The sequence below is a fragment of the Corvus hawaiiensis genome, chromosome Z (assembly GCF_020740725.1).
Source record: "Corvus hawaiiensis isolate bCorHaw1 chromosome Z, bCorHaw1.pri.cur, whole genome shotgun sequence".
Taxonomy (NCBI): Eukaryota; Metazoa; Chordata; class Aves; order Passeriformes; family Corvidae; genus Corvus; species Corvus hawaiiensis.
This window is the reverse complement of record NC_063255.1, coordinates 53,955,911-53,977,174: the sequence shown is the minus strand read 5'-3', so window position 1 is coordinate 53,977,174 and position 21,264 is coordinate 53,955,911. Positions and strand designations below refer to the sequence as shown.

General features: G+C 41.0%; 1 protein-coding gene across 1 annotated transcript in view; it reads right to left on the bottom strand.

The window, feature by feature from the left end:
- Positions 1-14,488: 14,488 nt before the first annotated feature.
- GDA (guanine deaminase) overlaps positions 14,489-21,264 on the bottom strand; it is a 29,832-nt gene continuing 23,056 nt past the window's right edge. The window contains exon 14 of the mRNA XM_048291846.1: positions 14,489-21,008. Within this exon, the coding sequence (XP_048147803.1) occupies positions 20,938-21,008 (71 nt within the window). The 3' untranslated portion in view covers positions 14,489-20,937. The remainder of the gene's footprint in view (positions 21,009-21,264) is intronic.

Genomic DNA, 21,264 nt, shown 5'->3' with positions numbered 1-21,264 from the left:
GGGTACTTAAGGATTTGACTTGGGTCTGGTGTCTAATGAGTCAAAATGCATGTCATTTTTCCTGTGTTCCTAAGCTGCTCTACAGTATCATCTAATGCATTGCTTGAAGGAAGAAATACACAGCAAATAAGGAATTGGTTTGTTTCAGGTATCCAGTTGTATTAAGTAGCTATGATTCAGTCACAAATGGAACTTTGCTCTCTGTATAGATGTGTGATTCTTCTGCTTGTTCATTAGTTTCTGAGCTAGCGTTTTCTCATAAATTATGTATTACTGACTCTCTTGATCTTTCTCTGTAATTAAACACCCAGGATATTTGATCGACTACTTTCTGATTTAGGAGACACAAAGGGCTTTGGCAGTACACCTGAAAGTTCCTGGATGGTGTTGGAATTGACATAGGACACATGTGAATAGTTAGAAAACTTCAGCTGGAAGAATAGTGAGTGACTGTCAAAATACAGTGCAGGAACAAAGTTCTGTCTGTGAGTGTAGTGAGAGTTACCACCACAGAGAGAGTTTTAAATGCCATTTTGCAGAACTGAGTTATTGCTTAATCTACTGTAAACACTTAGCAGAAAGTGCTTCAGCCTGTAAGCTGCCTATTTTAGAAGTAATTTAGTGATGACCAAAGAAACAGGGTTGAGTTTGGGGTTTTTTTCACCAAAGGAAGTACAGAGACCATTTCTGCTTGAAAGGTACATCAGCCTAGTAACACAGAACTGAAGACTGGATCATTCATGATATGAAGAACTGAGTTCTGTAGGATACAAATTAGCAGAATATCAGCAGTCTGTGATTTGATATAAATTAAACAAAAGTAGGGGTAAAGATGGGAGTACTGAAATAAATGCAAGAATCAACACCTACAATGGCAACCAAAGACACTGGCTTGACTGTTTTATTTGCATAGGTAAAACCTACTATTTAAAAAGAAGTTGATAATTGAAATTGCTAATGTCATAGCTTCCTGAAGAAGCTGTCTTGTACTTGACTTTTATACTAGATGGTAAGATGCAGATGGCAAATTATTTTTTTAATGCCAATTTCATTTCACGGTGTGTTTCTGTTGTAAGCTCATGGCCAGCATTGTAGCAGTGTTGGAAGTTAGGTTTCTCAGGTGAGTGTTACTTTGGCTCAAACTGCCTAAGTAAGATATCTGTGTTTTTATTAAACTCCCTTGTCGTGCTAGTTCTTTTCTTCCTGTATCTACAATCAGCCTTTATTTCCAAGCAGCAATAAGCCTGCTTATCACAATCTGGGTTTATTTACTATGGAGAGAAAACAAAAAATAAATGGGATAATTATATCTACTCTTGTACCCAAGTACAAGTAATGCAGGGTAGACTAGGAGTTGGACTTTGATAATCCTTGTGGGTCCCTTCCAACACAGAATATTCGGTGATTCTCTAATCATTGTGTGATGAGTCCTGGTCCAAGGCAGGTTAGGTCTCACTTAACTAACTTTAGGCATCTGAGAGGGTTGCAGGGTGAAGTGCCTCCCTCTTTGTCAGCATTTTACAGGTTACTCATGACCTCTGTCAAGAGAAGGCACTTCCAGAACCCTCCTCCTCCTCCTTTCAAGTTCCCATTAGGATGCCTGTAAATGCCACATTACTACCATTGCTCTGTGATTCTATTTTTGATCCATGCACAGGTGACAACATTTCTCAATTATCTTACTGTCACTGTGGATCAAGTTCTTTGTTTTGTTTGCTTTTTTAATGGTTATGCATGTGTGGGGTTTTTTATAAAATGTAGAGGGGACTGTGTGCCACTTATCAGTGTAGTGAGATCTTCTCTATTGATAGACCAGAGGCTTGTTTGCTAAATGAACTACCAAGGCTGGCATGTTTCATGAAAAGTGTTGAAAACCAAGGAAAGAGTTAGAGACTGCATAGTAGCCAAATGTACTTGCCTAACTGGACTCAAGACACCTTAGCTGCCTACTAATCTGCTGTACGATGTGGCTGTGTCTTAACTGATTTTACCCTCCTCCATATCCAGCCATGCTCACCATGGTTTGGTTTGAGTAGGGAAAAATCAATACTTTTAAAATGCTTTGTTTGGGGATTTTACCAGGGGGTTGAGTTTATTTTTATAGGGCAGTGAGCACTATTGATGGGAAGTCACTTTTAGGCTTTTCCTGGTCCATGTGTTTCTAGCTTCTTCCTATAGCTCCTAGATGCTGCAATAATTAAATCAAAAAAAAAAAGATAAGCCATTATTCGGTATGGGGCCCTGCTCACTGCAGAACTCTTCTGTCAGCTTCATGTTTCCACTGCAATCATATCCCTCAGTCCCTTTATCCAGTGTCTGAAAGGTGTCATTAAATGCTAGCTGGGCCTATTTAGAGAAGTGTATTTGGACTTATCTTTATTGGTTTGTTTTCAGATTTCATTGATAGCAGTTTTGACAGGTAGTTAATGTATTTTGTTGTCTGAAAGCATTTGGTGGTGATGTTTGTTGACATTGTTGGCATAATCTTGTGAGAGATGTTAGAAGCAGAAAGCATATGCTGAGCTCTTGCATGGCAAGCATGTAGGTGAAGAAATGCTACCTACAGCTCACATCTTTCACCTTTGGAGACCTACAATCCCTGTCTCTAATATTTTTGCCTGGTTAATGATTTTCCAATATAGCAGAAGAGAATGAAGTCCCACTGTAATCTTCACTTGGTAGTATCACTGAGATTGTAGCACAGATGTGAAGAAAAGAAAATCAATTTAATTCACTATTGCTCATTCTAGTTCATCGACTCTTTACCATAGTGCACATGTATATTGTTTAAAATCCACCCAACCTGTGTCATTTTCTGATGAGGGTTTTCCTTGAGTGAAAAACATTTTTAGATTTGATTGAAGTTTTCTTTAGTGGATCAGTGAGAAGTTGGGTACGTGATGACTGTACCCTGAGTTCCCAAGGGAGCCTGTGAAACAGTTTGTGTACAGGGCTATTTGACTTTGATAATGCTTCTGGGAGACCAGGTCAGATTAGGTTTAAACAGGATTAGGCTAAAATAGATTTTCCTTAGTTGTATTTTAAGTAGCATGGAATTTATGAGGGGAAAATAGATTTATGACCCTGGCAATATCTTGATTCCTCTCAGTCTGGTTTCAGTCTTCAGAGTGAGACTGAGATGGTTTCTTTGATTGCTGGACTCATATGATGGATAATACCCATACAGGTTTGTGTATTTCAGCTAGAATTCCTGACTGACCCTGTATGACCAAAGTCTTGGATGTTTTGTTGTCAATTCAGTCACCACAGCATCTTGCAGGAAGTTCACTGAGTGCTGGGTCTAGTGTGAGGATGATGCACAGGCAGGCAGGAGAGGTGAAACCACGACACACAGATTTGTACTCACTGCTGAGGAATTACGGTTTCAGTCTCAGTGCTGAAACAGTTTGGCTGGCAGCTTCAAGCATAGCAGTGATGCAAAGATTAGCATTTGCCATTGTGACTTCAACGTTTGCTGGCTGAGTGTGAGCCAGTCACCTGCCGGTTGCAGAAATAGCTTTACATTTAAGGTGATACTGTTGCTGATACAAGCTAGTAATTACATATCTGGACCTGCCAATAAATAAAGGTCCAACAGTAGTAGTTCACTGGCTCCTCAGAAACATTTTCTAAGCTAGAGTTTGAAAACTGTACTATGTTAGGGAGTGGCCTTGAGATTCAAGTTAATTTACTCATCATTTCACCTAAGCAGGGGTGGTTATGTTTGTCATCTGCTGAGGCTGAATCACAGTTCAGCACAGAGTCATTTCTCAGTGTTGGCCAGCCTTCAGTAAATAGAGGCATGTAACACTCAGTCTGCAAATAGCTGCTGGAGACCAAAGGTTATATCAGTGAATAGTAACACCAAGACTTTTACTGACTCTGCCTCTTCATTTCCCAGAGCCCTTTGTGCTGGTGGGTAAGGGTTGCTGTCCCCAGTGCACAGAGGGGAAGACAAAGCATGAAAAGGGTCAGTGAGGACACAGTCCTGCAGTTCTGGCTCCAGTCGTGCTGTATTACTAGACTGCTGCCACCAGTCGCTTGACTGTCCTAGAGCACTAGTTTTACCCTAACTTGTGCAATTGCTTCCTGATTTGCTTTTGGTCAAGTGATCCAAGTTTAAAAGCCACATTTTAAAGAGCAATGTCGCAGATCTCAGAGAGGGTGGGTGAGTTATGCTACCAGAAGCAGATGTACAACACCTAGGGATGCCCTAAGTGCTGACTAAACCCATCTTTCAGAAAGAGGAGTGAAACATCTGAGTTCTACACTGCCCTTGGCCATGAAAAGTAGCAGTGCCAGGTTCTAGACCCAGCTCTCCTTGCTTCTTCAAGGGTCACTGGGGCATCCCTGCTTCCCCCAAGCTCCAGAGTGGTATAAGAGAGGGCCAGGGGAGGAACAGCAGCCCCTTGGCTGGGGCCTGAACAGGCACTACTCAAGACACAGCTCCACCATATGACGTTGGTGGGCAAAACCAGATGAAGCCTAGAGTTGCCATTTCTATATTTACCTTACAGCAAATATTGCCCCAAAAGGTCTGTGAACTCCAGTATGCTTCTCTGGAGGCCAAAATCCATCCACCATCACACTTGGTCCTCACAAGGCTATTAAAATTCTTTGATTGCTGGCACTTCAGCTCAGGAAACAACAGTGTCACACCAACGCCAAACAAGAAAAGCACCAATAGGCAAGAATACCCATACACTTCTGCTGCCAGACCTCAGGAACACCCTCACTGTAACTTAACTCCTGCACAAGCTTTGGCTGGCCTTTTCTCTTTTATTTCATCCTCACTCACGATAGCACTTTAACAGTCTGAAACAAACATGTCTGATTTTCTTAAAGCAGTTCACATAATTTGAAAAGCTGCTTTGTGTGTGTGTGTTTTTAACTGTGGTAAAAGGTTATGCCAAGAACGTATCTTTGCAGACCTTATTAGTGCTGAAGAAAGTAAGTTAATATATGCACACCCTGCAGTATAAGTAGTATGCTGGTTTGGGCTACAAATTGAGAAAAATTTTTTAAAAAGCTGAAGGCAAGAATGCCACTATGGACTGCAAGTCCTAAGCAGTCAGGGTAACTTCCACTTCTTTTTCTGCTAAATATGCCTCTTTTAGGGAATGTTTTACTAACATCGGTTAAGTTGTTAACTTATGTTTGTCTTTTTTTAACTAAACACAATTTTGTTAGGTGGAGTACAGACAAAGAGTACTGTTTGAAAGCTCTCTTTTCCCAAACCTGGTCATTGTGGTTTTAAAAAGCCTGTTGTTCAAACACACCTGCTTGCTGCTCAGCTCTGTTCTAGGTGAGAGCTTCATTGAAAATCCCTGCCCCTCACTCTCTCACCCCAGTCATCTGAAAGCTGCGTGTAGAGAAGCAAAGCCTTATGTTCAGAGATCAGATAGATACTTTTGTGTTTCAAAACCTTCTGTGAATGCAGGGTTACAGCCATGAGCACACGGTATAGCTTTTTTTCTTTCCTCCTTCAAGGAAAGAGCCATCCTCTGCCCACAAATGTAGAAACGCAACCAGCTCAGGAGTGTGATTCAGCTTAATATAACCAGTGGCTAACCACAGCCTTCACTGTGCCTCAGGCTCCCTCTGGCATGTCTGAAAGTGATTCACAAAAATCAGCTGTAGAGAAAGGGTGTCCAGGACAGCCCAGCAGGGTCTCCTTGCTGCAGGTTGAGCCCTGACACTGCCATCCCCATGTGAGCAGGAATCCCCCCTGCCATGCCTCTCAAGAGCCCGGTTTGGGCCACCTGTGTCACTGCAGCAGTCCCGGGCTGGCTGGCAGGGCTGTGGGGGTCCCAGCCACACCTGCTGCAGTGCCAGCTCCAGCCCACACCATCCCAGCAATGCATCCTCACACTGCAAACCTCTCCCTTTGGTGACTCAGCATCTAAATAACAGCCTTTTTCTTTCCTCCTCCTCCCTGGGTACCTACATGGAATTTCAGTATAAGGAAACTGCTTTTAAAAAAATACTAGAATAAAAGAAACTAACTGGTGTCTTAAGGCCCCCCTTTCCAAGGCTAAAAACTAAGGTTAAAACAACCCCATTTTTTCAGTTAAAGAAGTTGTCAGTCACACTGGCTCGCCCCAGAACAAAGTTCCAGGAACAAGTAAATATTTTAGGCAGGTACGTTTGTTTTATGTGTGCTGATAGTGCCAAGCTCTGGCACAATCAGATCACTTTGACCATATACTGCTAAGCCCCAGAGCTCAGAAAGACTTTGAGTAAGCCAAAAGGGCAGGGCATGGTGCCATGGGGCTGTCTGTGCCACACCACCACTATGATGACGGATGTGGAGTTTCAGCAGTATATGCATGCAGTCAGCTGCCAGGCCCTGCCAAGGGCACCATGGAGGGGATGAATATTTATGCCCAACATATTGCCTCTGCAACAAGGATGCTGCAACAAGGGTCTATCAGATGGAGAAGATTTTCAAAGTCACCAGGCAGAGCTGAGCCTTCAAGAGGGGAGGACAACACCTCCTCCATCACCATTGCTCCAGCATGAGCAGTCTCACACCTCCACACTCACTGCAAGTGCCAGGGAATACCAAATTTCAACAAGACATGCTAACTTCACTTTTACCTGTGCTCAGAGGCAAGGCACAAATATACCACAAAAGCTTGCACAAAGCCCTGTAAGCAGCCATGTGGATCGGATCATCCAGTGAAGGAGTTTGTGCTTCAAGTCCCTTTTTCAATTTTCAAAGCAACGCTTTTCCTTTAACAAAAAGGAAGATGTAATGTCTGCAGTATGATTGCTCTTTATAATGCCTCCATGTGAATTTTGCCCACATGTGATCTGACCTGTGAGAAAAGGGGGAGTACTTTTTTTCCTGTTTTCTGATTTTACAAAGATTTGCAACAAGGAGTTTTATGTCATGTTTAGGTGAATTGTCATGCAAATGGCAGTAATAAGAGATAAGAGTATTTGTTATGTTTTTATGACAATATGAAAAAATGTTAAAGTAGGAGTCTCAAAGTCCAGTATACAATGTTGAGGCCATGGTTGCTTCAAGGTTCTCACCTTCTGCATAGTGAATAGACCAAGTGAAATGCAGAAAAGAGTGTGGGAGCTACTTATGTCAGTGAGAGATACCACGCAAATCATTCTCATACTTAATTTTACCTAATTATTAGTATGGATTTTTGTACGCAGTGGAATAATCTGCTTATCAAATACCACTTGGAAATACATTAGCTCAGTCTTGTTCTGAAGTTAAACATGTAAAGATTTAGTCAGCTCAGAGAGTCACAATTTCAGTAAATGCAAAAGACAGCTCAGTGCATTTAGCACTAATATCACAATTAACACTTCAGAAACCTGCCTAAGTAACAGAACGACCCAAAACAATTATATAGATATTTTTAGTAACCAGGGTGTAGAGTTTACTGAACAGGCAAGAATCCTCTTTATAAAAATCTTCACATGCTGTTGAGACTGGAAGTGGTTGGTTAAATTATGCCTGCAGGAAGGTTTAACTCTCCCAAAGCAGTACAAACATTACAGAGGGGAGCAATACAGTGCAATCTTTCACTGTCTATCAGAGTAAGTTGCTTAGACCTTTGCAAGCAGTCAGCATTGTCTTCCTTTGCTCCAGAGAGGGGCAGAGCTGGCAGGTGAATCCTCACGGCCAAGGGAGGTGCTCATTGTTGTACCCCCTGCCTTGGCAGAGGAGCAATAGTGTCCAGCTGGTCTCTCCTGGGCTCTGCCAAAGATATAAAAAGCAGTCGGGCTATGCTGTTGTTCTTGCCCTCTAGAGTAAAATGATGCTAAGTGTTTTCAAAAGGCTGTTGTGGTTATTATGAGGTAATTCTTGGTAATGTCTAATACCTTGGTTTTGTGACTTTATTCCAAGAGAAGGGCAGCTGATATTTACATGGTCTTTGCATCTATGAGGATATTGAGGTTGCATGGTAATCTTGGGTTTAGAAAACAAGTTACAAATGCTTATCCTTGCTATTGTAAGGATATCATAATACCATAATCTCGTGTAGTTCATCCATGCATTCCACATTTGTCACCACAGGATCTGAATGTTTATCAGGACAATTATGAAAAAATTGTTCTGAGTGCTCACGTGAATAACAGAAGTGAGTATGAATGATGATCCAAAGGGATATTTTGCACTTTGTGCATCCATTTGCCGTCAAGCTTTAAATTCACTGAGGCCAGAGCTCAAGTTTGTCTGTAGTTTGACACAAATTTTTAAACTTGTGCCAGAATGTAAAGTTCTGATAGTGCTTACAGAATGCACATTAGCAGGAACTCACAAAACATCTCCAAAAGGTGACACCACTGCCAGCTGTACTGCCTGTTCCTCTCATGTCCTTACTAGGAGTGAAACATTCCATACTCTTGTTGTACTCCTTTTCTGTCAGAAAGGATCTATTTTAAGAATTAGGGCTTATATACACAAGGGCCAGTGGGGAGGAAGGAAATACCCTTCTCTTGCTTCTCTCCTCTCATATTCCCTGTCATAGAGTTTCTGCTATCCTCTTCATAACGGCTCTCATACCACACAGTACATTTATACAGGAAGGAGGAAAAGGTGGAAACTTGATGCTCTAAGTCAGTCTTGGATCAAGGAAAGAGTGTTAGCAGCACATTATCTCTTTTAAAGTCCAGTGAACCCTAAATCTGACACCATCTTTTAGCAATTCCCAGCTCAGCATGTCTGTCAGCTTTGGCATAAACAAATAAGATATTTTAATGGCTTCAGGCAAATGACAACCTGTTTGGCCCTTGCAAAAGTGCAAAATGTTCTGCTGCTTCCAGGTCTATGAAATGGTCTGCTTTATTTGGGGCACAGGTAGTACTGGCAGTTCCTCCTTGCTTTCTGTGAAACCAGTCCAGTCTACTTCACATGTAATTTACTTCCCAGCCCTAATCTTTCTCTGTCAAACCAAATTACAAAATAAATACATGAACACACCTGTTTGATAAGTTGAACCAAAAATATAAGAAGCACAAAACATTCTCACTCTTCCTTGAAATCATTTTTAAGGACAGTGATGCTAATCGAAAAGCTGACACTATACTATTCACTAGAGCTTGCAGTCTGGGAAGCAGGGATGTGTTTAGGCAGTCAGTAAAACATACAGAAGAAAGGACTGTGCCACCCAACACAAAATGAACAGGTGGGATTCACAGTCGCTGGATTTGCGAAGAGCAAAAACATGGGTGTATCAGAAAGGCACTGGACAAACTAAAGAGCTAAAACAAACTTCTCTACTGCAGTGTTGACCTTATATGACTTGCTGGCTGAAAGCAGGGGCGTCTGCAAGGGAAGGCTTGTGCTGTGTCATGCTTTCCTCCTGCACATCCTTATTATTTATCATCCTTACTAGAAACAGGACAGTTTTGCTAGATAGACCTTTGGTCTGACCCAGCTCAGTCCCTTTCACACTCTTGCATAATGAAGAATGCAGTTATCCCTGCAGAGGACACACAGTGAGGAGAGGGTGGTGTGCCATGGAGATGTACCTGCTGTCCAAGTGAAGAATATTATACTGTTAACAACTCTGGCGTTCTTGTGCCCACTCCCTTTGCTGTACTTTTTTTTCCCCAAATCAATTGTTTTTAACACATCAGAAAGTTATGGGGATTTTTGGTCTTAAGACAGAAGGGCCAGGGTCATCAGTGTGATGGCTGAAGACTTCAGTGAATTCACAGAATAGGTATTGTGTAGGAGAAAGCGTTGCTCAAGCCAGCCTGATGCCTAATTAGTCCCACAACAGTTTAATACTTCCAGCAGGATTTACAGATAACATTTCCCAGCAGATGTTTTGGGGTTTTTTGCAATGGATGAAATTTTACTTTATTACTTGGGTGGCTATAAAAACTTTAGAAGAGATAGGTGAAGCAGGAGGGGCAGTGGGGTAGCACTGTTTGTGAGAAATTGTTTAGATTACATTGAAACCCATGATGATGGTGACCGGTTGAGTGGGTAAAGACGAGGGGAAGGTCAGCAGAGCGGGTGTCCTGGTAGGAGTCTGTTACAGACTGCCCAGCCAGGATGGATAGGCAGATGATTCATTCTACAGGAGGCTGGCAGAAATCTCACACGGGCCACCCTTGTACTCATGGGGGATTCCAACATGACAGGTATCTGCTGGTAGTTTAGCAAATGAGCTAAAACCTCATGACTCAGAAGGAGGGTCTCCCCTTTTGCATCCTAACCTTTTTTATGTCTCCTGTCTCCTTGTAAATCATTTAAAATCAATTCTAACCTGATTTTCCTTGTATGTTTCATCCATGTAGTACTTAATGCAGTGAACCTGGCCACTGAACTTTGTTAAGCCGTGCTTCCGGAAATTTATATTAAACTTGCTTTTTTAATACCTTTGACAGTGATTCCTCAAGTGACCTAAACCACTCATTTGTGACCACTGTGTACCTCTTCGTCATCACCTTAAAATTACATCTAGTTCCTTCCCACTCAGCAGAAAATCTCTTTTTGGAAAAATGTTACCAAGCCAATTCCAGGCACTTTAAATTAAATTGCATTTTGCAGGAAAGACCTAGAACATAATGGAGAGGGTTAGCTGCAAGCACAAGCACACCCGAGTCCTGGAAGGAGCTGTTGTGAAGCCTGGCACAAATCCTGCAGCCACATATGATGGCACAGTCACACACTTGTGTGTGACTGGGGCAAGATGAAGCAGTGTGAGGTGAGACCATGGCCCACCCTCATTTCATGCTTCCACAGGCTGTAGCCCTCAGCATTGCAGCCTGTGCAACATTTGCACTTTGGATAATAACCATCAAGTAATTCCACAGATCCTGGAGGGTCTGCATTGCTGTTTTTTGTTATTGTTACAGTGACTTTATAAATTCAATTTTCGTGGCCTAAACAACAAGGTTTTTCTTTGGGCAGGTTGCGTCCTTTTCTCCAGTGCAGCTTTCAGTACTACAAGAAGGCTGGAGGACTTTTTAAATGGAAGATTTTTATGGCATGGGTTTACCAGGCATTAGGACCACTGTAGATGTCCTGCCAGCCAGCCTTGAGGAGACATGCTCCAGGAGAAGAGGCAGAAGACCTCTTCTTGGCTGCTTCCACTGCTATGAAGCGCCTCAGTAAGATATAGCCTAGGAAATAGAGTGGGAAAAAGCTGGACACATGTTTTTTCCCCCTCCTGCTGTTCTTTTCATGATTTCTTTTGTTCTTTCTTTCCTTTTTCTCTCTTATTTTCATTTTGTTTCTTTCCCCTTTTAACTCCTCACAGGGTTTTACAAAGCAGGGGTAATACTGCCAAGCCCTGCTCATTTTAAAGAGAGGAAAAACTGAAGTGCAGGAGTTTCTGAAGGTAGCTCATGACACCACCTCATGCTGCCTCACCGTGCCCCAGTTCCACATCAGCACCTACAGCCAGAAGTGGCAGCAGCTAGAGGACAACAGCAGCTCCCAAACCAGGCAGGGGTACAGCTGAGAGCTGTCTGTGCACATAAACTGCACTGAGATAGCTTTTATATCAGAAGAAGTGCAAGTGCAGCAATTTGAATTTAATTTTACTCTTGAGAGATTGAGATGAGGATGCCCTGATGATGGGATCTTCCTGCTCTCCAACAGGCCTCCAGTGAAGAGTTTGGGCTGCTTCTGTAGGCTGGCTGAGCAACAGGGTGTCCAAGCAACCTCCCGAACTGTTTGTTAGCACGGGGTCCATCACCGCACTGCACTTAAGGGAACCAGACCCATAGTAAGTGGGGTTTAATAAACTGAGCGTTTAGAATGTGTGCAGTGTTACGTTGCTCTTATGCACTGTGCCTGAAACAAGTCTAATCCTGGTCACTCAGATTCACTCAGTGTGTGTTCCACTGAGGCATTCGGCCCCAAGGGGGGATACATGATGAAGACATGAGACATGGCCTCACGGGATGCCTCAGCCACCCCCTCTGGCTCGGAAAGGTCAGAGCAGAGGATTGCAACTGTTCAATTCTTTATAGGTTTATCTGGTGACGCGATGTTTTTATAGTATTCTGTATGTTCGTCTCTACCTTCCCCACTTCTATTCCCAGCTGGTCTGTCCCAGACCCCAGCCGCACCCCCAGTGCTATCAATCACCCAAAGCCCTCCCGGAGTTCTGGATTGTTCTGAGTCTGTCACCCAAGCCCTCCCTAATTACACTAATATGGTCCCTGTCAATCCCCCGAGATCCTGCCCCCTCGGATACCTCCCCTCTTGGAAATCCCCCAAACCTCGATGCCCCATTGGGGCATGTGACCCCTCTCCCTCCACCCACCAAGACCATTGGACCAGACGTGAGTCCATCCCTTCAGCGTCCCTCCCTCCTAACCCGCTTATTGGTCCCTAACTGGGTTACTCCTCCTGTTCAACGCTCCTTTATAAGGTGTAGCGACACTGCAACTGTTGCTTGTTTGCTGTGGACTTCCTTTAATGAGTTTGGATTCCCTCCTGTGGCAAGCCTCCTTGCTACTTTTTGTCTTTTCCTTCCTCGAGGGCGGCTGGCTGCTACAGTGCCCGGGGCCTTCGCTCCCCTGGGTAGAGCTGAGGCTTCAGAGGAGCAGCTTTAAAGCTCTGCGCCTCCGGCTGCTCCCCACTCCTGCCACACACCGCTGGAGCTAGCCTGGGCTGTAGACAGCAGCAGTCACTGCGACAGGTTTACATTTCTAAAATCTGTGAATCTCTCTTTCTGTAAGAGCATCTGCTGCACACAGCTCAAACTCTTTTCTTCTTCCTGTTACCCTTGAAGCAAGTGAATTTTTGTATAACAATGCTGGAAATGCCCAGATGCAGCGCCTGAGCTGGGATAGGGAGGATTGCTCAGCACTGGCTGCTTTGTCCCGCAAGGCAGTATTGATCTCTATTGGCACATGTTTGCTATTTCACAAGCCACCAAAATACAACAATCGGGATTCCTTCCCAAAAATAAAAGGCCAGGGATTAATTTTTAGACCAACGAGAGAATACAAGTATTAATGCTGCCCACAGCTAGCTGGAATCTATATTCTTTATGAATTATCAGAGAATACGGGTTTCTGACAGCTATGAACCTTCTTCACCAGTGTGCTGGAAGGTGAGATTGGTTTAAGCAGGGGCGGAGATGAAAATGTATCTACTGTTTAATATTTTCAATTTCTAAGACGAAAAATACTTCTGTATTTTGTGATGTTACAGCTAAGAGCAATTATGAAAGGAAGAGGCATTACTCATATTTCAGCTTGATTTCATGGCATTTATGGCCATAATTTTAAGGTAACTCTTAAACTCTTAAATATTAATTCTAGTATTTAATTAGAATTAATACGAGAATTCTAATGCTTTGAAAGGAAGACAGCTGATTACAGAGTACAAGCACAGGGCAAGCAACCTGCATTTTGCATTTTAACTATGCTCTTAAGTCATGAACTGCAAATTTTAACTGCAAATTAAACTGAGATTATGCAATCCAGTATCTGATCTCAAACCAAGAAGAATCTTTGTTTCCTTCTTTATATGGGAGAAGACTAATGAAAATTATGTTGATAAAGTGTTCAGGATTACTCGGTGACTTTTTTTTGAGATTGCAAACTCTGTTTTCACTTGTAGAAACTGTGCCTGCATCAAGTCATTGTAGTGAAATGGGTAATTGTAGCCTGAGATTTACTGAGAGCATACCAAAGGCTCTCAGATTTTCAAATTTACTTGGAAACCCTCTACACCATAAGAACTGTGCTCACGTCTGGGGCTCATACTGCCCTAAATAGGTAAGTCTCAACACAGTTCTCCAGTGAAATATTGCAAAAGCATTTCTTCCTGTTGTTTTTCAAAAGTAAAGTTTTAAGTAGCCAAATTCCCAGGCTGAAAGCCTAAATGGACCCTCCTGTTCAGAACAGTAGTCTACAAAGAAGTTTTCTTTCACTTTCTTTTCTCTGTAGCTCGATGACTTGTTGGTAAAGCTGGTTGATGAAAATACAGAACAGTTTTATTTCTTGTGCACAAAAGTTTGGATAAGTTGGTAACAGCTTGCACATAATTCTCAACATTTCAGTATACAATTTCTCAGTGTATAATTACTGGTCCTTTTATGGCAGTTTTTGTTTTAAGAAAACCCACTTCTGGTTAGTTTCAGAGCTGCTTAGACTGGGGACGTTTTTATGCCTAAGCTTTGTAAGAAAGTGAAGAAACACACATCAAAGGAGCTGTGACTGTTGTTAACCACAAGAAGCAAGCGTTTCAGGACAGTATAATCCAATACAAAAAAAAATAAAGTGGTTACCAAAGCGCTGGCTTTTATTTATGAAGCCCACAAGTCTGATAATAAAGATACATCAAAAGCTGTAAGAGTTTTGAATCTGAATAAAGATCCCCTAAAATAACGTACATACTAAGCAGAGTTTGCAAACTCCTGTGATGGGGTGTTGCCCAGGTTCCCCAGCAAACAGGGTATGTTGCTGTGTATTTTGGCCTTCGCTGTTTATTAGTCAGCTTGTCAGCTTTCTCTCTTCTCAAAAGTCAGACACAGAGACAAGGTTTGGTGTAAACACAAGGCCTCTTTATTTTGTTCAACAGTACGACTTCCTATTTAGCATGACCAAAACCAAGCAGAAAAGTGGAAATCGCACATACCATTTCTCCTAATACATTGTTCTTCCTTGAAACTGCACAAGTACAAAAGGAAGGATAAATTCAACAACATTAACTCCAGTTAGGCATTTTCACATAAACCAGAGCTTATGCACAACAGGTGACAAGCAGACAAATCAGCATCAGAAAAACTTACTCCAGCAAGATGTGAACTCTCCTGTGGGAAAAGAAAATCTGTCTTGAAGCAAGGGATGCACACATCCTCAGGTAAGGAGCATGTACTAATGCTTTCTAAAAGCTTCATCAGTAGAAGTTGTTAGAGGAGTACACAACCCACCTCCAAAAAACAAGGCCAGACAGGATGCTGTTTACAGCCTTCAGTTGTCACTAACACTGGCCCCTTCTCCTGCAGGCTTATCTCCAGGGAGTTTTTTGTACCTAAATGTGCCTAGGAGCCCTTGGCTAAGGAAAGCCAAGGTGGTGGTGACTTAAATGCAGATCACAGTAAAACATTTTTATGTGTTTATCAGCTGCTCACAGTTTATGTCCTAGCCTTGACTGATGTTAATTGTTACGAGTTCACTCAAGTCATTAAGCCAAATCATTGCGTCTAAGAGCTGTGCAAACATAATAACATCTACATGGTGGGACAAATATTTTGGGTTGAATCATTAGGCAGGCTGGTGTAAGATTGCCCTTTGTCCTTATCCCTCTCCCAGCTCCACTCCTTTAGCATAGTTATTTTCAAACTAAGACTAAATCTGAGAAACCACAAACCAATGCCAGAACTAAACCTAATACATACTTCTGAGTCATGGCAGGGTAAAGAAGTGAGGGTCTAGGCATGGCTACTGCATTCACTCCTATAGAAGTGACTGCCTCTGCAGAAGCCACAAGGGACCTTCTTGGTTGGAGCAGACTGATTCTGGGCATTTTCTAAGAAAGAATTTCCATTGAAGTTTCCAGGAAACTGCCTCCCAAAAACATTGCTCAGCCTTTCCACATAAACTAATAGTTCTATTAACTTTAAACAACAAATTGTTGTTAATGTTGCTGATATTCTTTTGGCTTCCCAAGAATTGTTTTTGTCAACATTGTTACTCATTTTCATACCTTGCAGATGTCATTTGCTGGTTAAGAGAAGCATGAGTTTTTGCACTTACAGTGCAAGGGCTTAAAAACCCCACAGCTTTAAGCCAAAGTCCTAGTATCTAGAAGTTCAGTGTTAGATACATATGATTGTGTAATTTAAAATGTGCTGTGGTCTCAGCAATGAGCTTCATTTCTACACAATCTGATATCTAAACCAATTTGTATTCAGTCACTTCAGTCACACCAGACTCTTTGTCCTGTACTGGACTCAGTTATCACTGCATCACCAGGCACATGACAGGGAATCATGTCTGGGGCATGCAGGAACAGATGCTCTTCACTGGGACCAGACTAATTCAGCCTCTGTCCTGGCCAGTGCTAAATGTTTTACAGGACAGGTGTAGATAAAACATAATGTGCCCTTTACATTATGTTTCTTCTGGAGCCATTGCAGGTAATTTTCATTTAAATCTTGAAGCAGAGGTCTTAAAGTTGTGAAGAGCTTCATAATTACGCCATTAGCAGGTATTTGGGCTTGTATTGTTAAGCATGTACGTAACTGCTTTGGAAACCTGGTCAGGTTTTGTACCTCAATGACTTTTAGAAGGAATGACATCCATGACTTAGCAGAACATCACCTGAGAATGTATCTTCTTTTCTGAGCATTTCCCACCTAAAATTTCTCTGACATATCACCTTCTTTTTATGAGTTCCTCTGACCTATCTCCTTTCTACTTTGCAGTATTTTGTGTTCCACTACCACTCTTCTGCAAATTTCTTCGTACTTCCCTGTCCTTGAGGACGGTGCTATGTAGGGCCAGGAGCTGGACATGATGATCCTTGAGGGTCCCCTCCAACTCAGCTTATTCTGTGACTCTACACTATAATTTTACAGGTGAGTTGACTCCTAACACATACCGGGCTGCAAATAAAGCAGCACCATTTATTCATAGAAATCGAGAACTTTAGAAGATGTCCACCTGACCATCTCTCATGGATTGTTATTGGAAATTCTTAAAATAATACTTTTAAACAGCTAGGCTGAGTAATGACATTAATACCTTTTCTTTTAAAACTGGGATATTCTTTGAAAGAACTTGGGCTTTTTGTTTTTCAAAACTTATGTATCTTTTTAAAATGAATAATCAATAATAACTATGTTCTCTTTTGCTCAATAAAACTTATAGATATTTAACAATACCTTTTGCTAACTTGCACCACACTATCTTAATTATATTCTAAAAAATTCTATTTATCTGCACTTTTTTTTACATTAAATGTTACTATCCAAGTTCATAAAACCATTATAATTTTTCCATTCATGAGTGTATAATCAGGCACAGACTTTTAGACAGGGTAATTTTAAAGTTCCCTTTTTTAAAAGAAAGTTGACTTACTGAAAATTTCAGTACAGTGAAAAAATACACTTTTTTTTTTCCCTACAAAACCTTAGGACTGCACAAAAAATACAGCATAAATATAAACATTAGGCCAAGGCAACATTTTAAAGTGCAGAACTCCACTTGCCACACATGAATAATTCAAATAATGCTGCATAATGCATAGGCAATTCTTGCTAGTATTTCAAAACCTAAAGTGACACAATGAGATCAACATATAACAGTAATTCAAATACATTCTATTTATAATAAATAAGTGCTCATCTGACCATACAGCACAGTAAGCATATTGTCCCAACAAGCAAGCTCTACACAAATAGCCTTTTTCTTCCTTTGTCTGAATGGTATGCTACCATTGAACATAAAGACATATTAGGAAAGAAAGATCTCATCCACCATCTGGTAAGAGAACTCATGGGGAGAGACTTCTGGAATCTGTTGCATGTGCATTTTTCCAGAGGTTTTATCTTAAATCAGTCATTTTATACTGTTGTATGTGTCAATTTATACTGACTGAAAATTATCCCTTTATTTTCTTCCACATACTCATATCCCCTTAGTGTTCAGTTGTCTCATTTTAACTTGTTTTTGTTTCTTTCTTTCTGTTTTTGTTATGTTTGTTTGTTTTGTTTTTTTTTTTTTTTGTGGTGGGGTGGTTAGGGAAAAGGGAGGAAGGTGGAAGAAGGTTGCTTCAATTTGTATTCAGCTACTAAGTTCTGTGATGAACTTAGAGGGAGAATAGTTCAAGTTCTAGCCTCCATTGGCATTTTGGTTTGAGACAATAGTGTTGTTCTGAATTCCCAATCATTCTCCCTAATTGAACTTTGATTCAGTTTGCAGGGTGGTTTTGGTATACAAGAATGAAGTCTGTTTTGGAGGAAACTACACTGAAAACTCAGCTGCCTTCCAAATATACTCATCTCTAAAAGAGACACTAAGAATCTGAACCCATTACTTGGCCTGCTTCAAAGTGCACATGCAGTATCGGCATCTATCCAAGGAAACGGGATATATGCGGTCCTGAGCTGCATGTGGTGTAGATGTGTGAGTCTCAGCAGTAACTTATCACTGATCCTCCTCCACTGTAACAAATATCTTGGCAATCTACACACAGGCAGAGGGTCTCAAGGACTAAAAGTTCACAGTGGGATCCTTAGTGACTTTCCCAAAATTATGTCAGAGAAATCTGACTACTACGTTCTCTGTATGACCTAAAACTTTAAAACTCCTGTGCATAAGCAATCTTCCACTGAACAAGATTTTGGGACTGCCTCAGATGACCCCACTTAACTTTTCTGGCAGTGCATTTTTTTGTCCATTCAATTCTAATTAAGATGTTGCTGTCAAAAGACCCTCACAGTTTATTTGTTGTATGAATTCCTCTACTGGTCTCTTCAAACATCAAATTCAGACTTCTTTCCTTTATGCCTAAGCACCTCAGCATTTAAGGTAGTCCTATCCATCTTGGTCCTCACTCCTCCTGGTCAAAAGGTGAGTTCCTACCTTGTCCCTGAATTTAACAAGAGTCAAACTGCTCGTGACACAGTAAAAATTCAGATACAAAGCTCACTGGCAGCAGTTATCCTAGAGAGTCCCTTTGTTACTGGGCCAGCAGTGTAGTCCTGAACTTGTTAAAGTTTTAGTGTGTTCCTGGTTTTTAAATAAGCAACCTGTCCATCCTCAAAAGTATTTTAAGAAGAAATCTGAATCCCTTTCTTAAAAACACCAGAAAATAATGGGAAAACAATTAAGTCAGAGACAGTTAAGACTACCACTAAAATAAAAGCATTGACTTAATTCATAGCTCTGGAGGCAAAGAAGTAGGGCACTAGCATGCATTGTACACAAGGCTGTGTGATCTTTCTCCACCACAGGAAAGCCAAAGCTGAAAACCATGTAATTTCCTAAAAATAGTTTCAAACAGTAACTGGGAGGATTAAAACATGTGTCTCACAGATCTTTGGTTTTGAAATGTGAAATTTGGTCAATTAAATTCATGTCAAAATTCATGAGAAAAAATGCTCCCTGAATCAGGAAACCAAGTGAAAGAGCTGAAGATTGTTATTTGCTGAACAAGTGTGCTACTGTGTAGGTGATTGGGACACATGAAAAACATCATGGTTGAGAAAACACCCTGATGGAATGTGTAAATCTTAATCCTTAGATCTTGACTCCTAAAGCCTTAGAAGTCTTTGAATGGGTAGGAAGGCTGTACCTCGGCAAGCAGTGGCACAGTGCAGCAACCTGGAAGATACCTGAGTGAACTCTCAGTGAGCGGCTGCATCCAGGTGATGTCTGCAAGACATCTCCTGGTTATTCCCTGCTGTTTGGTATGGCCCCTCAGCTTTGGCAAAAAAACCACACTGAACAGACTGTACTGCTTTAAGTGCCCAAATTAGCTGTTACTCTTCCCCTTGATGCTATGCTGTCTCATGTAGGCGTAATCATAACAATACAATAAGCTCTGAAAATGCTTTTAAAATCAGAACATTATGAGTGACGTTGGGCCAAGCACTCTGTCAGAAGTAGACATAAAGTGAAACTTTGGTGCAGTGACTTCCCTTGTTTTGTGAACAGAGGTAAGTCCTATATCCCCAGGCAGTGAGATAAAAGTGCGAAACAAGGCTTAGTGAAATCAAAGAAGCTTGAAGCAGGCCTTAAAACCATATTCAACACATGTTTACAGTATCTAAATACAATATTGGTCTCTAATGACCCTGAAATTAAAGCTTGCATCCTTTGTGTTGCAAAAACATAATAAAGAAATAAGAAGTAATCCCCTCCTCAAACAAATATCACAAAAAAAAAAAAAAAAGGCTCTGATAAAAAGCAGGGAAATATGCCTTTTTAGGAAAGGAAGTCACACAGATTTCCAAAACAAAAAGGGCATATTTTTTACCTGGAATCCTGGAATTGTACAGGGCTGGAATTATGGCTGCCACATTGAAAGACACAAAGAGCACATGAAAGCTGAGCTGCTTTTTTCAGTGATGATTTTCACCTCGAGTCAAAGGTGGTAATGGCCAGAAAGAGACCATTTCTCGTGGAAATTTTTTAAATGCACTCACTTCCCTTGCAGAAAGGAGAAGGGACATCATCATCCTGTCTGAACAGTCAGGAGCAAATGAGTTTGGGAAGATTCTGCAGGATGCTGAACTAGATGAAGCACTCCCTCTAGTCCAGAAAACCCTCTTAATTTGTTTGCCATTGTGTAGCCTGCAGAGATATCTTAGTGCCTGCTTCTAATAAACAAAAGTTTCATTCAGCCATCACTCAGATCAAGGTAATTCAATGGACTGCCTGACTACAAATGACAATTCTGAACTCTTTGATAAGGATCCTTATTTATTTATAAACACACACGTCTTACTAAATTCCTCTTTAAAAATAATGTTCTAAATAATTTTTTTTTTTAAAAAAGCTCCTGGGAAAAACTGAAAACTGCTCTACATTCTCCAAAATGACACTAATTTTTCCATACTTGACGATAATACTATGGAAATTGCATTCTTCCATGATATCCATTACCTGGACCATCAATTTACAAGCAGTGGGGTTTTTTTAAATCCCTATAGACAATGAGCATCTCATTGTTCCACATAGTGCTTCCTATACTATTATTGAACAGAACAGCAGGTGTCCTCTTTAAATAAGGTATTTATCAAATCCCCATTAATGCACAAATTTTTACAGAGATATTTAAATAGCCATTCCCTCTAGAATGATGAAAATTTTGGTAAAGTAATTCTCAAGAGGTCTAACAAAATTTTCAATGTTTTCAAATTTTATAACATTATCCAAAAGTGAGGTGTCATTCCTGATGATCAGGCACTGTGTTTAAACAATCTTTTCCAAATCAGATGCAGAATGATCAGCAGAGTATTTTGCAAAAGGGAAATGGATTTATACAGAGCTTGAAAAAGGAACCACTTGCTTTCCAGCCACATACACTTCAGAAATATTCCGATCATCACCTGAAATAACATGGTCAAAACAGAGATTTGCACATAAATGCATGCACTGATTTAATTAATGAAAATTATGCAGTCCACAAAATCAGTTGTGGAACACATCATTTGCAATGACCTTTTCCTAGAACTAAGAAAGTCCATTTGGAGAGAAATAGCCAGGGCTACCAAAAAGATCAATAAATATTTTTGCAACCCATGCTTTTTTAAAAAAATAAACATAGCATTCAGCTGCTGGAATACTAGAATGGATTTTCCATGT